Source organism: Corvus cornix, chromosome 6 (genome assembly GCF_000738735.6).
Source record: "Corvus cornix cornix isolate S_Up_H32 chromosome 6, ASM73873v5, whole genome shotgun sequence".
In the NCBI taxonomy this organism is placed as follows: domain Eukaryota; kingdom Metazoa; phylum Chordata; class Aves; order Passeriformes; family Corvidae; genus Corvus; species Corvus cornix.
Window position 1 is genome coordinate 26,823,642 of NC_046336.1, and position 22,711 is coordinate 26,846,352.

Consider the following 22,711-nt stretch of genomic DNA (forward strand, 5'->3'; position numbering starts at 1 on the left):
TTTGTTTTTTCTTCCTTCACTCTATCAGGTGCCACAGGAGGCTTGTCCCAACCTATGAAAGTGCTTCCCTGCGCCGATTCGATGAGGGCCGGGTTGAGAATATTAGGTCTGCTACCTCAGAAGCACTTGCTTTTGTCAGAGCAATGGCAGGTGACAAGACAGCTGTGTCGGTATGTTGGGCTGGCTCCCTCTGTCTTCTTTGCCAAAACACTAAGTAAATAATGCATTCATGGTCCCAAGTCTCTCACTTTTTAACTGTTAACTGAGAACATAAAGGCATAGGGCAGGGTAGCAAGCATCACAGGATCTTGCTTTTTCTACAGACCAACCATTAAGCTAAATCTAATATTCCCTTATTTTTATTTAAGCATCCAAAAGATTCAGAGGTGCCTAAACATGACGTTACAAGAAACATAATATCTAATTTTAGATTTAGTACTGTCTTATGATTGTTCTATCATCAGATCCAAATTCAGCTCCCCAGAGAGATCTAGGCTGAACATGCAAAGTTCAGGATCATTAAACTGCCACACCAGGGGAATTTCCTGGCAGGTCTCCTGCAGTGGTTAGTTCTGCTGCAGACTGCAATATGTGATGTAATTCCCATGCTTTCATTTCTGGATATGTGGGTATGTTCTGGCTGATCTTTTTTGTTTTAAAGGGATGTTTCTACCAAATAGACTAAGTCTTATAGGATCCTCAAGAGAGCTGAACCTTAATGATGAAAAACTTCATCAAGCTAACCAAACAACTCTCTGAACTGTCCTGATATCATACTGCAAAAAGAAAAATTAAAATTGCCTTTCTTTGAGACACCACCATCTGTTTGCCAGAAGCATGAGTGCTGTACAGAGTAGATGGGGATGTAAAGAGGTACAGCTGAGAGCAGAGCTGCACAAACAGCCCTGTGCCCTGTCCCTCCCGCTGTCCCTGGAGAGCCTCCCTCAATGTCTCTGTGCCACTTCCACCCACTGCACTGCGCTGCTGTACAGCGAATTTCCAGGTGGCTGCTTAGATGCAAAATGCTGCCACAATATAGATTATTTTTCACAGTAAGCCCATTCCAGTGGCAACAACCCACGTGGACTATTCTTTAGAATTTAGCATAACATTGCTAGAAGCATTGCTGGGCTGTAGATTAGGTGTAAATTAATAAAATATTATAAACCAAGCTCTAACGTCCCAGAGGATGATGAAAATTTGTCCAGAGAAGTCCTCCCTTAATCCACTGCTTCTTCAATCTCCTTAAGGGTAAGAATTTAGCTCCTGATGAACAAAGCTTAAATAAGTTCCATGGTAAAATGGTAACTTAAAAAACCTGAAATAATTCCCTCTGCTGAGTGGGTAATTCACGGCAGATTATGACCATACAATTGCACATAATAGTGACTACCACACAGCAGGCAAGAAGAGGCTGTTGTTATTTGTTATTAATGTCCTGTCGGAGAAGACAGTTCTCATCACATTTCATGAGAAGTTCCTGTTGTCTGTGCACACTTTCCTCTCCACACCTGGGCACTCAGCATAGTTCCAGCTCATGCTGTGGCACACTGACTGTGCTCCTGGGAGGAGCCAGCCTGCTCCTACAATGCTGTTTCAACAGATCCTTCTAGCTCCTTGCAACTATCTCTTCCCTCCTTCCTTCCTCCAACACTTACTGATTTCTGCAGCTCTCCCAAAGCTTCAGCATTTCTCACCTTTTTCCCACCCAAATCTGAGATCGTGCTGCCCTTTCACAGCACCCTAAAGTGTACTGTTTCACACAAGCAAGCTGAAGAATGCCATGTATGTCTAGATGCAGCTCAGTCTCAGCCCCCATATCTTTCTACTGCATGCCTTGGTCCTACAGAATAGGGGGAATAATGGTTTCATTTCCCCTGGAAAACCTGTAATCATAGCGTGAACGAATCCACTGATCGTTTTCCTGCCCTCTTCTCCACCGAGAGATACAAAAGACATTTATACTGGTCTGTGATTGGTCTTTCCAACAGACATTAATAAATCTTTGTTTCATACTTCCATTCAAAACTACATATATATACTAGTATCACAGAAACATTAGAAAATTAATTTAATACAATACTATTCCAAGGTGATCTCTCGGACCTATGAATTGCTCTGAATGTGAAAGGGTTAATTTTTTTTTTTGGACAAAGAGATGCACCACTTGGTTTAAGTAGCCTTGAACTCCCCAAAATATTGTTTGTTAATAGCCATTAATTCAAATCCAATTAAAAAACATTTTCCTTCTGATACAAATAAAAATTATCCTCAAATGATAGCTTGAACAGTCACCAAAGATTGATTGAGTCAGATTGATTCTTCAGCAGGAGAAATATTGCATTTGACACTTGCTGTAAAAGCAGCAGCTACTGACACTAGAGATTGCTTGAATAGCTGTAAATTAATCAGATTTAAAGACTGCATTTGGTAATTTAATCTCTACAAGGGAACTAAGGCCTAGCTCTAGCCTTGTGAAAAAATATCAGACTTTGTATTTTGAAGGTCCCTGATGGTAACCTTGACTTGCTTCTGAAATGAATTCTTTGTTCAAAAGATCATTCATCGTCCATAGGAGCTGAAGGTCCCCTGTTTATCTGGAGACCCAGTCATTTTGGCTGTTTCAGGGTCTCCCAAAGTTTCAGTGTTGGACTTGATGTACAGCAGTGCAGCATTTCTTAAGATCATTCCCTTAATATAAAACGCTGCCATTTGACAGGAGTCAAAATTTACTAGCTTGTTATCTGAAATGTGAGGTACCTGTGGAGGGTAGAGCAGCCTTGGAAAATTGTAGATGCCCTTTCACACACAGGAGTAATTTTTTGACTGGCTAGTAAAACATCAGTAATGGCTTTCATTAATGTCACTGTCGTTGTCTAGATAAACCATTCTGGAGAAGATACACTGCCTGTCTGTTTTGAAAACACTGAATTACACTAGGCAATTATTTTCCCTGCTCTAAACAGAGTGATTCTATTGGTAATAATCTACGCCCCCAAAATCCATGGAAGGAATCCACAAAAGGAACTGCAAGCTTTTTCTTGACTTCAAACAAACCACCACCAATAATCCTGTTCAACCCTTGCACAGCCAGGTGCTTGTGCTGATCAGGACATTGACTGGTGTGGCTGTTCATTCATCAGAGTGCTTACACCTGAGCCAAGAGCAAAGGACATTTGAGCTCCTTGCTTTTTGATGGAAGATGCTATTTCTTTGAGAGTTTATTCAATAATACATATATTCTGATTACCCCAACAGGATTCTGAGAAGATGCAGAGATTTAAGGATGCAATTGCAGCTCAGACTAATTACTCTGTTCTGGTGAGTAAAACACTGCCTGAGTAAGAACTAGTCAGCTTTTTCAAGAAAAGTATGAAGATACAGTCATTAGCTATTTAAGCACTAGAAAAATGTAGGTATCTCTAAATAGGAAAGTAAGTCACACTTACGAACATTTCTAATGGCCCAAATAGCCATATTCAACTAACCTCAACTAAAAAAACCTAACCCTAAAACTAACCATCTATGCATTTTCTTATATTTCTCTTCACTAGAGGATAGAGGTCCCTATCTGGAACCTGATCCTCAGATGGACTGGTATTCTGGAAGATATATTCTGGTATTCCAAAGTGCCATTTCTAATAAAGATCATTAACAATGAAGGAATTATTATAGTAAGTTTTCTTTTAAAGACCTGAATGCAGCATCTAATAAAAGGAAGAGATGCCCTCCAGTGAAGAAATCAGTTTAATATCAAATATGACTCATTTTCTGTTGATTAAAAATGAGACACTTCAGTCTGGGTAATGTTTTACATCCCACTGTGCCAAGACAAAGCACAGACTTGTTTTATAAACTTAGTCATACCACTCATAAAATTAATAAATATTAATAACCAGCTACGATAAGTGAATTTGCTATCTATGGTTTTGCCTCAGACCATTGCCTAATAAACCCATATTGTTGATTACTCTTTGGATATTCATAATATTCAAGAAATCATTCACCTTCAGAGGTGGTTTAAAGGTATATTCAGAGCACTGGAGAGGCAAAGTGTTGCTTTCAGGCGGGACTGTGAAGCAGAAGAAGCAGGGAAGAAAAACAATTCTGTGTTTCAAGCCTTGTGCTGAGAACCCACATCTTAGAAGCTGAGACTTCACGTATTCTGTAAAGTGAAGTCAAGTCTTACTTCAGGGCAACTGCCTCACCTGAACCATCTCAGGCTAACCTCACAATGAACACAACATACTGCAGGTCTCCTAGGTCACAACCAATGGAATTTCTGTACAACAGCTCTCAAAAAAAAAAAAAAAAAAAAAAAAAAAAAAAAAAAAAAAGGTGAGAGAAAAAAAGTCCATTACTTCTCCCCTCCAAGTCAGTTCAGATCCAGAAACTGTTACAAAATTCAGCCTCCAGTGTAGCTCATGGCAAAATATTAAAACTGCTGTTGGAAAAATAATTTATCTTTAAATTTAAAAAGCTCTCCAGGTACTTCTACTCACCAAGTTCCCCCTCCTTTCTCAGAATAGCAAAATGTAATCATTGTGGCTTTAAACTCTGGATAAGACTTAGATGGTCTGACTAAATTGTGTGTAACAGACTGAAATGTAATAGCTCCTAAGGAAAACAAAAAAAAAATCTACTTCATAAAACAAAAAGCAATTTAATGATTTTATTTCCCCTTGTTAAGGCTTACTAGTAGCATTGCTATCTTAAATGTAGAGCTCTGAAATTCAATTTAGCCCAGTTTTTTCCTATGTGTTGACTCACAGTTTATTTCGTTAGCCCGTCTCGGCCTCTCTTCAGACATGACATTGATCTATGTTGCAAAAATGTCATTGCTAACAGCCTTATAAATCTTGTGCGATAGCAAAATATTTCCTTTGATTATCAAGTCAGTTTCCCTGTATGGGAAAAAGAACGTAAACACAACCCTGATGTATGCTACATTTTTGTGAGCATCCTTGCTCTGTCTGGGCTGATGAACAAATAGCCCTTTAACCAATGGGTGCCTAGTTCTTAATAAGCCAAACCAGGCTATGCACTCCCAACCCCCTGCTTCAGGCACTTACCAGTGGTTAAAATTATTCTCCTCATAAGAGAAGAAGTAAACTTGTGCTTTCCTTTTACGTTTTTTTAATCCTTAAGAGGAAAACCAAGCTTGTGCTCTTTTTTAAATCCTGCCTTCTCTCAGGCTGTTCGTTTCCCTTGTTACAAGGGTCCTGTGCCACAGGGGTATCAGCTCTGCTCTCAGGGCAATACAATGTCTCTAGTTCAGCATTTCCTTCCTACATGACTTCAGCCTGGACCAGGGAAGAGCTACAGGTCAGTCTACAAAATCAGTGCTTTTACCTGCAAGAACAAACCTAGACTGAAGGATTTTGAACACACTTATTTCTCTGAGGCAATTCCTGTGTGGTTGGAACAAATTTTCATTTGGTTTCCTAAAGAAACAAAACTCTAACTATCCTGGTCTGCCAATCCCCCACTGCTGACTTTTGATCCCTTTAGCCATCTTCAATCACATTTACTAGTAGGGCAAGGCTCTTAAAGCTAATAAATGCCTCAAGTCTAGAGCATTATGTAGCTGGACAGAGCAGAGACATGAGCATAGGCAGCTGATGGCAGGGACTTGCTGCAGGCTCAGCAGCAGCTCCTGTGAGCTGCCACTGCTGCTTCTGTGTCCCTAACCCCAGTTTTCTCAAGCAGTGGGGTTTGCTCATACACCTGTGACAGATTTGCCAGTAATCTGTTATTCTGTTAAGCCTGTTGCAGACACCTACCAGATCCTTGGTTCTGAATTCGATGGAATGACATATGCTTTAACTGCCAGAGGGAGATGCAGGCAGCAAGGCAATGGAAGATTAATTTGCTCCAATTTGGAAGTGTTTTGGAGCCCTCCACTTTGAAACATAATCCAAGTGATGTACAGAAAATTCCAAAACATGCTTAGAAATTTCTGCTGTCCCATAGGCTCCCCTCAGTATCTCTAGAAGCCCAGCCCATGATATTCAGCTCTGAGAGACATGAACACCCAGATAACATCAGCACATAGTACATCTCAAGACTGTCTCCTTCCTAATTTTTACATCTTCAGAGCACCAAATTAATTTCTAGTTATTGATCTTCAGCAAATACTCAGAGTAATATCTGGCCATTACAGGCTTTACCTCACTCAAACCAAGTTCATCATCTCTGACCAGAACACTAGGCAGTAATAGTCAAAATGCCTCCAAGCTCAGTTAAAAGCTGTTGTCTTATCACATTGTACACAGGCTGTTACTGGAATGGCAATAGACAATCACCTGCTAGGGCTCAGAGAGGTGGCACGGGAACACTACAAGGAACTGCCAGAGATATTTACAGATGAGACTTATCTGACAAGCAATCGATTCATCCTCTCAACTAGCCAGGTGAGTTTCTCCTGTTCACTGGTCTTGACAAGCAAAAGATAATTCATTTGTGTTCTGCCAGACTTGTAGCTCACAGTGAGAGCAATGTAAAAAAGGCAAGCAAACAAAAGCAGTATCATCAAGAAGTCTGCAAATTGCTCCACATTTTCAATCCTGTTTCAGTTCATCAGCACAGTAAATACTGACTACAGTTATCACTTCATATGCAACATTCCAAAGTCCTTTGCAGAAATTCTGGAAATGCACACAAACACACTCAGTAAAATTCACATGATGGCTCAGTTTCCTCAAGTTCCAAACTACATATGTTCCCAGTCCCCTTCTTTTCCTCCTTTCCATAAGATGACAGCTCCAGTGAGCAGTCTTTACTCCAGTGACAGTACAGCCACAAGCCAGAAGGGCTGCTGCTCTGAGCAACTAAAAGCCAAGAGCCATGAGGAAATTTTACTGTTAAAAGTAGCTATGTTTGAGATCTTTGAGAGCCTTCTGTTATTTGCTGCAAGACAACAGCCCATGCAGGCATGCAACATAGACTTACAGACATTTTAGACAGGTACAGACATTTACAGATTTACGGTTATTTGCACATACAAAGATACTCTAAGAGTCAATACTCCCTACATTTAATGTTCTGAATAAGGAAGCATCTTTATGGCATACAGCTTAAAAATTAAATGTTTTGTTGCATGTAGTAGCAGTCCTAATGAAAGAAGAAATCTATGTAGGAATTCATTAACTGAAATGCTAACCCAGCTGCAACAGATTGGGACTATGCAACAAAAGAGACTTATAATATCATGCTACAGCATAAAACCTTAATAAGTAATTTGATCTTGTCATAATGTTTGTAGGCTTTCAGACATGAGTGAATATAACCAACACACTACTACATAAATTCTCCAAGAAACTATCCATGAGCAAAGAGTGCTTCTGAATAGCTTTATGGCCTTCGGCTGTTGCACAGCAAATTCATCTGACAATTCTATGGCTCTATTAGCAGAACTAATGGCCTGTTCTACACCATTAAAAAGGCAAATGTCATTTGTGAAGGCCCATGTACACAAAGTCTGAAACTTATAGATTTCTAACACATCTTTTATTTTCTGCAAGAGAAAGTGTTGCACTGCCATATTATGCCATGATTAAACTGGGGTCTAATAGAATGCCTAGTTGCACTGAAGTGTTTTTATACAGCGTCACAATTATAAACTGTTATTAGAAATGGGCAATGCTAATTTCTCTAACTTAGTGCAGTCTTCACATTACAAGTTTAAAATAACCTTAAGAAATTAAAAACCTTAGAGAAGCTTTACGTATCCATTTTATGTACAAGGATTACATAAAATTCCTATCTATCAACAACAAATCTTACAGCTTTTAAATATCTATACAAATTGAGCAAATGCATTACAGTCACCTCAAACTATACCAGTTTTTAAACCATAGTGAACAAGCAGAGCAACCAAATTCTATACTGAGATCAGCTTTTGCCTTCCAAGGTAAATCATCTCCAGGTCTGGACTTCTGAAGGTAGTGCTACTCCACAAGGCTGGATTCACCACATTACCAGCATTTGTAGAATTTCTTTCTCTTTTTCCTAATTCCTAAGCAGCTGATTTCAGGTGCCCTGATTAATCAGAGATCACTCCTTCCCTTCTCCCTGCAACCAGGTTCCAACTACTATGGAAATGTTCTGCTGCTATGGGCCTGTGGTGCCCAATGGATATGGGGCATGTTACAACCCTCAGCCAGAGCATATATTATTCTGCATCTCAAGCTTTAAAGAATGTAAGGAAACCTCCTCAAACATGTTTGCAAAAGCTGTGGAAGACAGTCTCCTAGCAATGAGAGATCTGTGCATCAAATGCAGTTCTACTACAGCAAAGCCACCTGCTAAACAAGATGCAGCCACACAGCTGCAGAGCGACCACCAGTGCTAAGAGGCTGTGGGAATTATCCTCCTGAATCCACCTTATGAAGAAATATGACATAGTTGTTCAAAGGCAGGATAGTACTAGTAATTATAATAGTGTAGAACCAAAATGTCATTTGTTTCTCATTGTTGCCAACATTTACAACTCTGTGTACTAAATCTACCATTTCTTGCCTGAGAATCAGCGAAAAAAAGATTTGGTCTCACTGGCTGAATTGAAGGAGGAAGTCATACAAGTATGTGTTGTACTACTATTTCTAACCATAATTAGCTTGTGCCATTTTATCACCTAAAAAATTGAGTAAGTTTATATATGACATAAATTAAATACTAAGGCACACCAATTAATTAATATCCCCTGCAAGTAGTTCTAAAATACTCACATCTATTACTACAAGATTTGCATGTAAAGAAAAGAAGAAATTTCCTCTATTGGGAATTTTGAGAGTAACACTGTAAATAATAGGCTGATACCATTATATCTTAAACATTTGCATGAAGAGGATTTAATACCACCAGTCTATTTACCATATAAGAAAAAACTGATTATTTTTAAAAGAGTGGCCCCTGTGCATTTCCACAGAGTTTAGGAAGATAACACGAGCGTTTGCATGTTTCCCCCAATTCAAAAATGCTGCAGAAATAATTTAGCCTTTATTCTGGTTTGCACTGGTCTCAAGCACAGTCCTGTTCTGAAAGCAGCATATTGGAGACATGATCCATCACAGAGAACAGGGAGAATGTTGTCCCTAATGAATTGACTTAACTATTTCTTTCTATCAGTGAGCAAAATCCAGCCTGACAGAGTGGCAAAGCACAAAACATAAGTACTATTCAGTCCTACTTAAGGCCTTTTCTGTTTGCATTGGAATTCATTTAGTCACTGTGACTAGCAGGAGAGTGAATGCAACCATACAAAATCAAAGAGCAATAACTAGAATGAAGAGGTAAATTTGCAATATAAGGAAGTCTTCAAGCTGGAGTTATAAATACCAGTACTGGTACTCATATCAGCTTTGCATCATCCCACTTGGAGGGATTTATATTTTATATTTTTTAATAGCAGATATAGGGTATCATATTCTGCAATATACAGTAAATTCAACCAGGAAAATAATATAGTAGCTGGTAATTCCCATATTATATGAGTGTTTTCTCATTATCTGTTTCATTCCCTACAAACCCTTCCAAAGACTGATATTTTCAGTTACTTTCTTATGAGGTGAAATATGCTGCCTTACTTAGAGCTGTGCAGTTATCATTGTTAGAATACAACTTACTCACTGACTGAAGACACTTATTTCCAAACTCCAGTGCAGATCCCATGCTGCACAAGCTAGAGCACACTCTGAGGCCTCGCCAGGGAATGCTTCCTTGCCTGTGGAGAGTTGGAGGTGTTCTCTCTTCCTTTGTAGACCAAACAATCACATGCTTGAGCACTCTGAAGCCTAAAAGCAGAACAAATTTAGTGCAATAACCTAGAGATGCAGATACATTTCTGTTTAAGAACTCTAGATAGAAATTCAGGAGATTCTGTGTATCCATGATTATTTTACTGCCTCTTAAGAGTTGCATACATGCAATTAAGAAGTCTGCTGGGTAAAGAATATCCACAACCCCATATATGAAAGCACAGTGAGCCTGGTAATCAATTAGCAGCTATGTTGGAGTAAATTATGATGATTTACAGACATTAAGAGCTGGGCTAATTTTTTTTAAAGTTAGTATATTTCACTGAAAAATATGTATGTTTTATTACTCCATGAGCTGTGGTTCAAATCAAAGATGAAATCTGGTTTTAGATTACATAAATAGTATTATAGCATAAAAGCTGCCCCAAAGTTATCATAGAATGGTTTAGGTTGGAAGGGATCATAAAGATCATCTTGCTCCCACTTTCCTGCCATGGGCAGGGACACCTTCCACTAGACCAGGTTGCTCCAAGCCCCATCCAACCTGGCCTTGAAAACATCCAGGGATGCAGCATCCACAACTTCTCTGGGCAACCTGTTCCAGTGCCTCACTGCCCTCACAATAAAGAACTTCTTCCTAACATCTAATCTAATTTAAAAGTTAACATGTAAAAACACATAAACAAAAATCAAGAAAACTTTTAGCCAGACCAAAAGTTTGCTTAAAGAATACACTGCTCAAAATAAAACTTTAAATTGTTCCTGTACTATAATTATGAAAATTACTTTGAAACATTCCCATAATTTTGCTTTGCCTCATTTCACTACAAAAGCATTCTGCATTTCTAAAACACATGTAGCACTGCAGATTTTTTGTAGAATTATATGCTTAAAATTATAATTGTATTTTAAGCATATAAAAATACTGTGAATAGTTATTTAATAATTTATTGATGTTCTTCTAATTAAATATATAATTTTATTTTGTATTCCTAGTTACCTAAGTACTGATAGTTACCTGCAAATATTACCTGTTTCTCATTTTACTTTTTCATCTGGAATCTTAACAGTAGCTCAGACACTGTGCTCAACAGTCACTGAGAACTCAGGATGTATCTACACCCACACCTGATATTTTTTACCAATTTATCATTAAGAGCCCCTTAGTTGTCTACAGCTGCTGTAACAGGTGTTTTGCATTCTCCAGCTCTGGAAACTACTAGTGGTGGAAATACTGACTATATTTTACTTGAGGACCAGTGACCACCCATACTTCGTATTTATTTAGCTAACCATTTCATACTTGTACCTTACTGATCTGGTTTTAGTGTTCAGCCTGAAATTCTGAAAGGAGCAGCTTTGACAAGCTCAGTCCCTGCAGAGGAAGCCTTTTGCGTACAGGCTTTACCTCTGCCATTACCTGTGCTGAAAGCACTATCTGCAAGGTACCTGACTTTGTGCAAGAACCTTCAGGATCAGTTCAGGTCTGTTTAAATTGGAGGGTTCTGGTTAAATTACAGATGGATAAAAATTCACAAGCATTACAAGCTCGTCTGACAGCAGGAGCTTCACAAGGGACTGTACTGCTTCTCAGTGGACAGAATTCCCTACACCTATGTGGTATGATCCCATGCTGTATCTATTAAGGATTTCAAGAAATAGGTTTTCTTAAGTTCTTATTTAAAATTATCTGCATTATACAAATGAAGTTCATTTATGAAGTTTAAAAATACATGCTTTTATGCACTTATGGAAACCAAACATGAAGCTTTAAAAATGTTTCTTATCAGAATAGTGTGGAATAGATTGTTCAGTATAAAAAGAGAGAAAATTTTGATTGACCAACTAAGTGTAATTACATTAATGTGACAAGTGGCTATGATTTAATGAGCCCTCTTGGTGGGACCCGGGGCACACAACCCCTTGCAAGAGAACTTCCAGAAGGTAATTGCTTCACTGTCCGCGTGGGTGTACACCAACGTACATGCAGTGCTGGGGTGCAGAAATTAAAAAGCCAGTATTTAATGAAATTCCATGTTCACAGTGATCAAAAGTAAAAGACGTTCGACTTCAAAACAGGGATGTTTCAAGGGTGTAAGAACCCGACCTCGCTTTTTTGACAGGAGTGCTGCCAGAGCCCCTGTGCCACGGGTAATTTGGCAGGACACGGCTGTGACAACACAGCGTGAGTTACAGAAGACAGAGAAATATTTTAGTGATACTTTTATTTTTATAAAAAAGTATATATTTATGACAAATGTAAATGTGTATTTATAGCACATGTTGTTCCTGTTCTGTCTCTACTGAAATACATTTATCTGTCTATATCGATATATACGCCCTGAAGTGTACACTGGTAACGCGCATTCAGCTCCTTCACGGACGCAGCTCCGCACCGCAAATAAAAGTCACCAGAGGAAAGGCCGTGTCGTCTCTTTGTGCCGGGCAGCCCCGGCCCCTCGAGCCCCCCGGGCCCCGCGGGGAGGGAGCCGAGGCCGGGACCGCCCCGCCCGCGGCTCCCCTGCCCCGTCCCGGCCGGGCGTGCGGGACCGACCCCGCCCTGCCCGAGGGAGGAGGCGCGGGGGATCGGGCGGGACTCGGCTCGCTGGGGTCGCGACCGTAGAATCGTGGACTATCACGAGCAGGAAGGGACCCACAAGGGTCATCGAGTCCCAACTCCTGGCCCTGCACAGGACAGCCCCGACCATCCCAGCACGGGCCTGAGAGCGTTGTGCAAACACTTCTTGAGCTCTGTCAGGCTGCTGCTGTGACCACTGCGCTGGGGAGCCTGTTCCAGTGCCTGACCACCCTCTGGGTGAAGAGCCTTTTCCTGATACCCAGCCTCAACCTCCCCTGACGCAGCTTCAGGCCGTTCCCTCGGCTCCTGTCCCTGCTCACAGATTCCCTGTGCCCAAGGCTCTCGGTGTTGCAAGGCTGGCAGGCTGCGAAGGGGGCTCCAGCAGCTGTGCCACGTGTGAGACAAGGGAGAGGGCTGCTCCTCAAACGCGCCTCAGAAAGCACAAACACCTCCATCTTTTGTGTTTGCTAAAATAAGCTTGCATTAGTGTGTATATATTTTCCAGTTACACAAATCTCATTAAAAACACAGACTGAAATAAACACATAAACCAAAGATGAAAACATTTAAAACCCAAATGTTGTGAAGCGAAGTATTTGGTAGTAGAGTTACATTTGCTGCTTACAGCTCAGCTATTATTTCCAGGAGCCAACAGAACGTAGGCAGCAGGTGCCCCCAGGGTCGGGGCAGTTGTGCCACGTTTTGGAGCAGAGCTGCTCCGACCTCCCACATCCTCAGGTGAGGGACCGAGGCAGCTGTGCAGCTTGGGGCACTGCTGCAGGGTTTGAAATGGCTCCACGGCAGCTCTGACAGAAGAGCAGTGCCTCGGGGCTTTACAGAGTTTGCAAGTGCTGCAGAACTTCACTATCCATACCTAAAGGTGCAGTGATGTATTGCCCACAGAGGAGGGTTGTAGCTAATTTTTTCTCATTCATTTCATTAAGAACCGGTGGAGTCTGTTTCCTGTTTATGAGGGAATGAGCAACACTTTTCCTCTGCTCCAATGTTCTCCAGCTGTAATACTAAATATTTCTGCCCAGCAAAATTAATCTAAGTTTGCAAGACAAATCAAACTGCATGCGCATGATCTCAAGTATTCAAATAAGTACAGTTTTGCGAATTTAAAGGTTTTAGATAACATAGAGGCACTCAAAAAAAAATAAACTCAGACAAATGCCTATTTGCTTGACACTGAAAACTTACAAATAGGATGCAATGGGGCAGGTAGATCATTGCAATGTACTTGTCATGGCCCTAACCTGGGCAAACTGATCAGGTGAACTTTTTAATTTAGAGCCCACAGTATAAAGATGTCATCTCTCTCACCCATTTTATAAATGTGAATTAATTGTCTGAGATTGCCATCAAAGCTTCCTTGAAAGCAGTGAGAGCTGTCTGATGAGGATGGCAAAACAGCAGCAGAAGCTGAAGGCTTGCTGCTTTATGAAACAGACTCTTTCCTCAGCCACTTTTCCTACTTCAGGAAGCTGAATTAAAATACTGCAAGCAGCTCTCACAGGTGGACACAGTTAGGTTAAATGTTTGAGAAACACCGACCATTGCAAATCATACAGCTACAGTGGAACTGGGATCAAGAAAGTACCTCCACCTGCCAAAATAACTGAGGTGTCAGTACAGCCTTAACACGGCTGATAGAAACCTGGAAAAGTGAGACCCTGAATGATTGTACAGGCTTCTGCCTTGCAAAACAGCTCGATAGAAAGCAATGAGTTAAAACAAATTTAAATCTAGGGGGTGCCCAGGCAAGTACTTGGCATTTCTGTGTTGCTGGAACTGTGTTATCAGCCAGTTTTCTTATTTCCCCAGTTCTGATTAATTTAACATTATACAGTGTACCATAATAAACCTAAAAGGCACCTAATTCATCTAACAAAATACATGGATCAAGAGATTATTTTGTCCATTCTGGTTTGATTCTCACCTTCACAAAAATCTCAAGTCTTTAATGTCCTGAGAAATTACTCTTTCAGTAGAAGAAAAATGAATTATGCGTCAATGAACAATTGGGTTATCAAGGTTGTTCACTTAATGTTCCAGCTGTTCTATAACACCATCTTAATGCTTACTGGAGAATTCTTTTGAATTTAATCTTATTCTATGGTACTTACAAATAAATACATTGTGTTTCTTACAGCTGCTCTGCCAGTTAATAGCAAATACAAGTACAAAATTAATTTCTTGCCTTTTACCCCTAGACCTAGAAATGACAGAGGGGGGAGGCTTCATTCAAAGGAGATCCATTAATGTAATAATAGTGAAGCCAGAGATTAAAGCTGATAGGCTTTGTGGGGAGTTTTGTATGGCGCTTAACTACATTAACACTGGGTTTTTCTCCTCCTCAAAAGTGCTAAAACTTAGATACACTCAAAATTCACTGGAAACCAAGCAACTACAGTACTGGCCACTGCTTCTTTGCCCTTTTCCAGCTATCCTGAAGGCAGATGGACATCACGTTATTCAGGAAGTGGTAACAGACTGGAATGCTGTAAACCTGGTGGTTGATAGGGAGATTGTATTTCATTGTAACATCCATGACCTGGATTTTGGTAACTCCTGAGTTTTATTTATTGCGGTGTCTCCAAAAGGACTTGCATTTTGAAACGAGTGCTTCCTAAGGCATAAACAGTCCAGGTTCCATCAACATTTACACTTTTAAGCTCTGTACTGCTTTATATTCAAGGCAGTTGGAAAGGCACAGTCAGGAACAGAGAATGGCTTGGGAGTTAAGGCCATGCTTGGGAGAGCACTGTCCCAGGCCATCCCACATGCACCAGCATGCAACAACAAGAAAACCTGCTAAGTTTTGGTCCACAGAGGTATTAGGGCTTCCCTCTGCTTTCAAAATAGAAATTTTTATTTTGTTTGAGCCTTAAGTTTCTTTGCTGTTTTTTGGTGTGGGGTTTTTTTGTCTTCCCCTCCTCTTCTCCAGCAAGACATAGGTAATACCATTTCAAAGTTGCCTTGCAGAGAGTAATTTTGTCATCATTTCTTTGCTGCGGGTGAGACCAGGAGTTTGGGGCTTAAGTTTTTTCATCTCCTGTCCAACGGCTTGCAGAAAAAGGCTGAAAGCCCCTGCTTCTCCCTTTCCCACTTTTCAACAGCCTCTCTAGGACTGGAGACAGTTGTTAAGAAAAAGCAGCAAACTGACCAAGGACAATGGATTTTCCAGCACCACAGCCCAGCTGGTTTGAATCTTCCTGAAAGCAAGGCAGACAGATCAGAAACTGGGAGGTTCCAGTTGGAAATTTGCAACAAAAGACTGATTCCTTTTGTTCCAATCCTAGACTTATGCTGGACAGTGAAGTACTGGCTGTCAGGCCTTGCTGCTGCCTGCAGAATGGCCTGCACTGCTGCATCCACGCCTTGCTCTGTTTCAACTCCAGATCAAGGCTGAATCCATCTCCGATTACAGAGTTAACCACAGCAGAGCCAAGCTCTGTCCAAGCACTGTGAGGAAGAACACAAAGGACTATAGGTGTTGGAGTAAGAAGTAGAAATGTAAAAGGTAAATACATTTACTTGCATTTATTTTCTAAGTTGTGGTTTTCTCCCTTAGGAGGTAATGGCAAGTTAGATCCACGTTGTGAAGAAGCCAGAAAAGCAGTGTTAAATGCTTAACAATTTACAAGGACACTTTCCCTTTAATCTTGAGTTTCTGTCAGGCAATTTACTTGCATCACAAAGATATTACCAATTGGTTCTTTACACTTCTAGGTCTCTTAATGAAGGGGATAATATTGTTATACCCCCATGTCAACCAAATAAGAATATAGCGCCTTTTCCAGAACCAGTCAGATGTTACTACCCTGGATATCGCAAATATGTGTAGAACTGACTTGTATATAGTTTTAATAATTTGAATTTAGTTAAAAGAAGAGTAAAACTCCTGGGTATCTTTCATTCTTTCAACTCTATAAAGTTTCCTATGTAAAAGATACTTTCAAAGTCATTCATAGTTGATAATACTTATTTTTATAGTTATACCAGTTGTGCTCTTCTCTTGGCGACAAACATCTCAGAGAATGTTTGTACATCCCTAGGGAATCCAAAAGTAGAGAGAAAGAAGTTGGCATAGCCATAAGGACAGGACTGAAACTGACTGGGTGTTATCACAACTGATATTCCAGGTACCCCAAAAATAATTAGACTAAGAGGCTTCATTTATGCTCCTTATTTGTCAACATACACTCAACTTCAATGTAATTTTAAAAACAATTTACACTTAGGCAAATTCAACAGCTTGCAAATAATCATATGCCAGAATGCTGGTACCCTGAGAAAGATTCAGTTTGGCCCATAATTAGTTATGAAAGAAGGAAGTGTTAATCTTTGCATACTAACAGAGGGCTTTGAGCCAAGAAACACAAGGATTTGCTGAGGCCCAGGAGCACCAGGAAGCAAAGCTGCAGTTTCCAGCAGGGCTGCAGGAGAGCAGGCTGCCCAGCATAAAACCAAAACCCAAAGAGAACCTGTCATTCAGTATCTTCTACCAGCTGAAATCTGCAGCGAGACAGCAAACCACATTTACAATACCCTGATCCAACACAAAAGCGTGTCAAAATAACACTATCACTATGTCCAGATTCAGTCCCCTTCCCTAGAGGTGACAGAGGCATTAAACCAATATTCTTTAGTAAGAAAAGCAATAGTCAAAGTTGAGCAAAGTAGGAATTCTACTGTCCCTGTAGAAGACTGAAACATTTCTGCGTTCTACAACTCTGATAAAACAAGATTAGAAAGTGGGAGCATCCAGACTGAGCTGGATTGAGAAGATCAATACAATTAAGTTTGGCACAGCTGGCCAGGAGCACTTTTTGCAGCAAGCATTCACACAGACAGTAAACTGGGTTTTCAGCACCTGCCCTGGACAGCAGAAGTTTGTGGACACCTTGCTGTCACCCTGACCCTCCCTGCCACTACTGAGCAGGTTGTCCTGCCCATAACCCAGCTCCAGTGCAGCTGCCAGCACAGGCAGGGCTTTCTCAAACCCACCTGCTGCATTTGTCACTGGGACACCAACAAATGGCTTCCTGCTCTGGCAGTAAATTGTTTATTGGTCTCTTAGGTAAATGCAAATTAATTAGACTAAATTAGTTTAAATAATGCTAGTTCTGGGCAGGATTTACTCCCAAAAATAGCAAACTAAACTCCCCATATCTCCTGAGCATGGAAAGCTGTGAACATTACTGGAAACACTGCAAGGAGATAAGCTCATTAGTGTGACTAGTCTTGGGGTAGATTTTTTTGTTTTATTTTGGTTTTTTGTTGAGTGGATTAATTTTGCTCTATTTGGTGCCCTCTTTAACAACACTTTGAGAACATTTCTGACATACCTCCAAGTTAAAATAACAGCAGTTTTGCAGGGAAATATTAAGCCTTAATAGATCAACATGTTTAGCTGGAGTAAATACAAACAAGCTTTGAGGAACACAAAACTGCAGATTTGAAACAGCAAGCTTTCAAGACAAGCGTGAGTTGAGGGCAACTGCTCTGACTTTGCTTTAGAGTAATATTATGACCAAATTGTGAGCATGAGACAAAAAGTCAGCTGCACCTAAAAGAGATCTCATAGTTCCACATAAAGAGAACTCAACTCCCATTACTATGTATTGGTTACATAAGGAAGAAATAAATACAGATTTGTAGTAGCCCTTCCAGTCTGGTACCTGTCCCCCAAACAGTACCTGCAGTTAGGTTCCACAGCACTAGCAGGCAGCTGGATAGGCACTACAGTAGCCACTTGGACAAAGGCATGTAAATTTTTTATAATTAATACCCACTTTTTTCCCCCCTCAAATTCTTCCTCATTTTTAAGGGGATTATCTGCCCTGTAGATAATCATGGCCATTTGAAAACTGAATTTAGCCTCCAAGTCTTCTCTACAGTGACTTTCAGACAGACCATTGTGATAAAGTCAAATCAGGAAGAAGCAAGCAGCCGCAGCAAATTATTGCAGTAGTAACACCAACTAAATTGCTGTGCAGCTTTTATGGTTTGACTAATTGTCTCATTAAGGCACATTTCTGATCACTGAAATGGATCTCAAGTATTATTAATCACTGAAAAAACTGTACCACTAAGAGCCTCTCTCCCTCCTATCCTTGGCACTCTTTGCAATGGAAAAGGCTCCCAGGTTCCTGTTGATTGGAGCCCCGCCGCTGCACAGTTGGCAGTCAAACGGTACTAATGGCACAATAACCCAATATAACTAAAATAGTTATGTCTTTCACAGTAACAATCTCTTATAACATGATTAAGCTCCATCATGTGCATTTCCTCGTGTTTTGCAAATGGCTCAGAAAAATCTGACAATTTTTCCAGTAATTTCTTCAAAAGGAGAGGGAAAATATACATAAAATACATTAGCTATCAAGAAACAAATTAAAAACATTCAAAAAATTTTTTAAAAAAGATTAAAACAACTGCAGCAAGTATGGACTGCACAGCAGCATGGTTGTGTGGCACCCAGTCCACTCCCCCCTTGCAGAACACACCTCCAAAGACTGAGTTTGTCAGTTATTCGCAGGCACTTCAGTGAACCTTAGTTAGGAGCTGGCTTGCCCTGGGCTACCTCTGGAACTGATGGAGAGAGGCACCTCCACAAAGCAGTTCAGATCTCTGGGCTCCTAATCTTGGTACTCTTTATTGGTGTTTGGTTTCAAACAGTATTAGGAAAGATGAGGCTTCTTCCTCATATAAGGAGCACATTTAAAAAAGAGCAAATTGGCATTATCCAAGTCACCACTCTTCATGCTCAGCAAACAGGAGGACTTTGGCCATCACTCCCAGTGGCTGCACAAGCCGTACACTGCAGCAGGACAGTTGCCCTTACAAGGGGAAGCCTCCAGGTGTTTATACCATACATTATCATATTAAAGACAGCAGACACTTAATTTCCAAGGAGGTAATTTTCAGAAGCCTAATTCAAAAGTGGCACAGCTATTGCTGCAAGACATACGTACTTTCATGGTTACCAGCTTGATCAAGGGGAAAATAAAAGGCCACAAAGGCCTGGGAGCTCTTCTGTGGAGACAGAAGTGGTGCATGGGAAGGAAATTACAACAGTAATCCTCAGTATAGGCTCCTTCAAGTGAGAGAGAAGATGCATCACTAATTTGAAATTAATTTTAAATTGATATAAAATGCAGCTGTTTGCTTGCTACAGCTTTCAGTTTTGCAAGGCAGTTTTAAGAAAAGACAAGAGTTGTCCTGCACCAACACACAGGCACTTTTCAGGCACATAAATAGTTGCTCACATATAGGTGTATATGCAAATGTGCCCACTGAGGTCATATGAAGTATAGCCAGAAACATTGCAAACAAGTGGTCTTTATTGTAGGCTTTGGAATTAATTCTGGAGAACAGAATGTGGCTACGGAGATCTCCTTCCCTTTGGGCTTTGTTACAGGGACAGGTACCACAAAGTTGAAATCTGCATAAATATATTGAGCTTATGAGCTGTGCAATATTGTGCTCACTATGACAAAATAATATTTTACTGATAAGTCTAATGAGGGACCTCAGCATTGTGATAAAGGCCTAATGAAATAAAAATGGAAGTAACAAAAATAATCACACTTCATATAGCATGTCCCTAATTTTTTAATGTACATAAATATCAGAACAGTAATGCTGAAAAGAAGGAAAAATACCAGATTTTTTTTTTCTGGCAGTCTCTTCAGAAGCTATTTATGAGCAGTCATAAACTGACATGAACATTCAGATATATTTTCCTGAAGCTTGTAGAGTTTTGTCCAAGCAAAAGCCTTAGAATATGTGTGTGTAAATAAATTAAAGACTGTCTGGTTTATGATGAGAAGGGTGTATTGTGATATAAATATTGCAGACCACATTAAATAAACATGGTCACATATGACCAGGTATCTATTAAATGAGCACATCACAGGAGAAGTTGATTATCTAAGAGTGTAACTAGGAACTGTTTAGAATCACTGGAGATTAAGTTGCTTTATTTCTGTTTATCTTTCCTTCTGAATAGGCAGTAGGTTGTTGCAAGGAAGAGTCCCTAAGCAACACAGAGCTTCAGTTCTTCATCAACTCCAAGATGACAGTTTTGTCAACACCAGTTTGAAGTCAGGATAAGCCAAAAATTTTACTCAATGTAATTTTGTGCAAAATGGGTTGGTAAAAACCAGTATTTTAAGATGTAAAAGAGCAAAATATTTACAGATACCTTATGCTGTTCAGGGGAAAGAGGAAAACTTAAATGCTCAGTATATATTTGTTGCACATACTGCAGCCTAAAAAAAGTATATAACGACTTCTTCAAAACTGATTTGTAATGTCAGCAGCTAGTATCCTGAGAGTAACATACAACTTTACCATAATAATAGGATTTTTCTAGACTTGACAAGTTATTGTGTTTCAGTCCACATGCAAAAACATCAGTGTTGATGGAATTTGATTTTGCTTGGGCCGTGAAACTCACAAAGAAAACTGTCCACTATTCATCCTATACAATTCAACCAACATTGCAAACACGGACTAACTGAGGATATGTTTGGGCAAACTGCTGTAGCACAAAGAGCAACTGATGAAGGAGGATTTAATCACATAAAATTATTGAAAGCAAGATGAAGCCAATCCCCTTAAATTACTTAAGTACTGCTTAAACTCTGTAATTAACATATAGTAATAAATATTTCATCTTTAACAAGCCTACTGGGAGCAGTTTGTTAAACATTTATTTCTGGTCACGGTAAATTATGTACAGTCATTTTGTCATGTTCTATATTAGACAATTTTATTTTAGCCTCTTTATTTTACCCCCAGCAGTGGATATGCTCATTTGGGGAAATATAATCGTTCCTCTAATGTGTATGAAACATACTCTTCCTTCATATGTCTTTTGCCTTTTACTAATTAACTTTGCCCTTGCAAAGTCCTGGCCAGCACACAGTGGCTGCTCATATTTACTTCCCAGCCTTTCCTGTGGAACTGACTCACTCCAGATAGAGGAGCCTTAGTGGGAACCCCAGCAAGACTACCCAGGGCATCACTGCAGAGTTAACCTCACAGCCTGGGCGATGTCACTTAGGGACAGCAGAGAGAAGAACCAGGTCTCCTCTACAGCACAGCCAAGCCCCGAACACAGGGTGCAAGTGGTGTGTTTTCAGGCAGCTTCTAGCACTGATCTGCACTTTTCCTTCAGCCTGGGTAGCATCACAGGTGCATGGGGAATTCTGTGGGAGCACTAAACATCACTGCCCTTCAACCAAGTCTGTGTGCAGACAGCTGTTATTCCACTGCAGGTGGAATTCCAAGCGAAATGCAGTCACTCAAACCAGTACTGAAACAAACCCATTACAGGGATACTCTAACCACCCAAGGAAAATAACTGAGACCCAAGCTAAGCACTCATGCAGACCTCCTCCTCTTGTGGCAGGCTCCTCTCCTGAAGGGGAGGGGAATTTAACATTGGCTGTGTATGACATGGCCAGAAAGTGTCTATGTGCTCGTTTATAAGAGTAGCAGTGAATTTATGGGCTATTGAACAGCAAGTAAAGATTTCTGAAATTATATTTCAGGGTTTCACACAGCATCTTTAGTGATGATTATAACTGTTTTCCTCTCTAAACAAATTAGATTTCCATTTGCCATTAATGACCGAATCACTTAAGTATCACAAAGGAACTGCCTGGCGTGCTTATTAATAATTGAAAACTTTGAGGAAATCCGTGAAACATTTTAAATCAAAGCTAATAATTCTCTAAAATATTTTTCCTGAATAATTACTCCTTTTGTTCTTTTATTCCTTTTGGATAATAGGCTACATTTTAAATAACAGCATTAAAAAAACCTGAAATAACAGTTAAGAGGTATCTAAAACCAGAAGTGGTTTCAATGTTAAAAAGCATGAATTAGAAAAGAAAAAAATATTCCTGTTTCCTTCTAGCAAGTATGTTGAATCCCTATTTTAGACTGCATGCTGTTTCCTGATATCTTTCACCAATGATTAAGAAAATGTACCCACTTAATCTCTGTCCTTGTTCTGCATAAAAATGAAGAAAAACTTTCAATTATCTTTTTAATCAGTAGAATCCATGAAATCAAGACTCCTGTTGCTACACAACTGGACTTTGCAGAACTACTAAAAAGCCAAAAGCAACAAAGAATAAAAAACCCCACAAAACTTTCTTATCAGTGCCAATAGGAATCTTGAATGCCTTCTGCCATTTTGTAGTTATTCTACTCAGTAACCTTTACTACTCAAGAACGAAGGCAGAAAGGTATGTGCAAAATTACTCACAGCTGCCAAGATTTTTTTGGTGTCTAAAATGGCGCATTTTCATCAGCACAAGAAGGTTGTATGACAGGTGCTGACCAAAGCTCC

At 40.0% G+C, this 22,711-nt stretch overlaps 2 protein-coding genes across 2 annotated transcripts in view; both read left to right on the forward strand.

The window, feature by feature from the left end:
* Positions 1-9,093, forward strand: part of CHAT (choline O-acetyltransferase) — a 30,691-nt gene extending 21,598 nt beyond the window's left edge. The window contains exons 12-15 of the mRNA XM_039554401.1: positions 29-170; positions 3,259-3,321; positions 6,276-6,413; positions 8,084-9,093. Of these exons, the coding sequence (XP_039410335.1) occupies positions 29-170; positions 3,259-3,321; positions 6,276-6,413; positions 8,084-8,353 (613 nt within the window). The 3' untranslated portion in view covers positions 8,354-9,093. The remainder of the gene's footprint in view (positions 1-28; positions 171-3,258; positions 3,322-6,275; positions 6,414-8,083) is intronic.
* A 5,443-nt stretch (positions 9,094-14,536) lies between these two features.
* Positions 14,537-15,975, forward strand: C6H10orf53 (chromosome 6 C10orf53 homolog). Its single transcript, XM_010400919.3, has 2 exons — positions 14,537-14,903; positions 15,914-15,975. Exons 1-2 carry the CDS (start codon positions 14,561-14,563, stop codon positions 15,973-15,975), a joined length of 405 nt encoding a protein of 134 aa, XP_010399221.3. The 5' UTR covers positions 14,537-14,560.
* Positions 15,976-22,711: the final 6,736 nt, after the last annotated feature.

Excerpts from the sequence above, each read along its gene's own strand:
- C6H10orf53 (XM_010400919.3), top strand. The coding sequence starts at position 14,561 with ATGACAGAGGGGGGAGGCTTCATTCAAAGGAGATCCATTAATGTAATA. Across the intron at positions 14,904-15,913 it reads CATCCATGACCTGGATTTTG|GAGGTAATGGCAAGTTAGAT; the intron begins GTAACTCCTGAG and ends TTTCTCCCTTAG.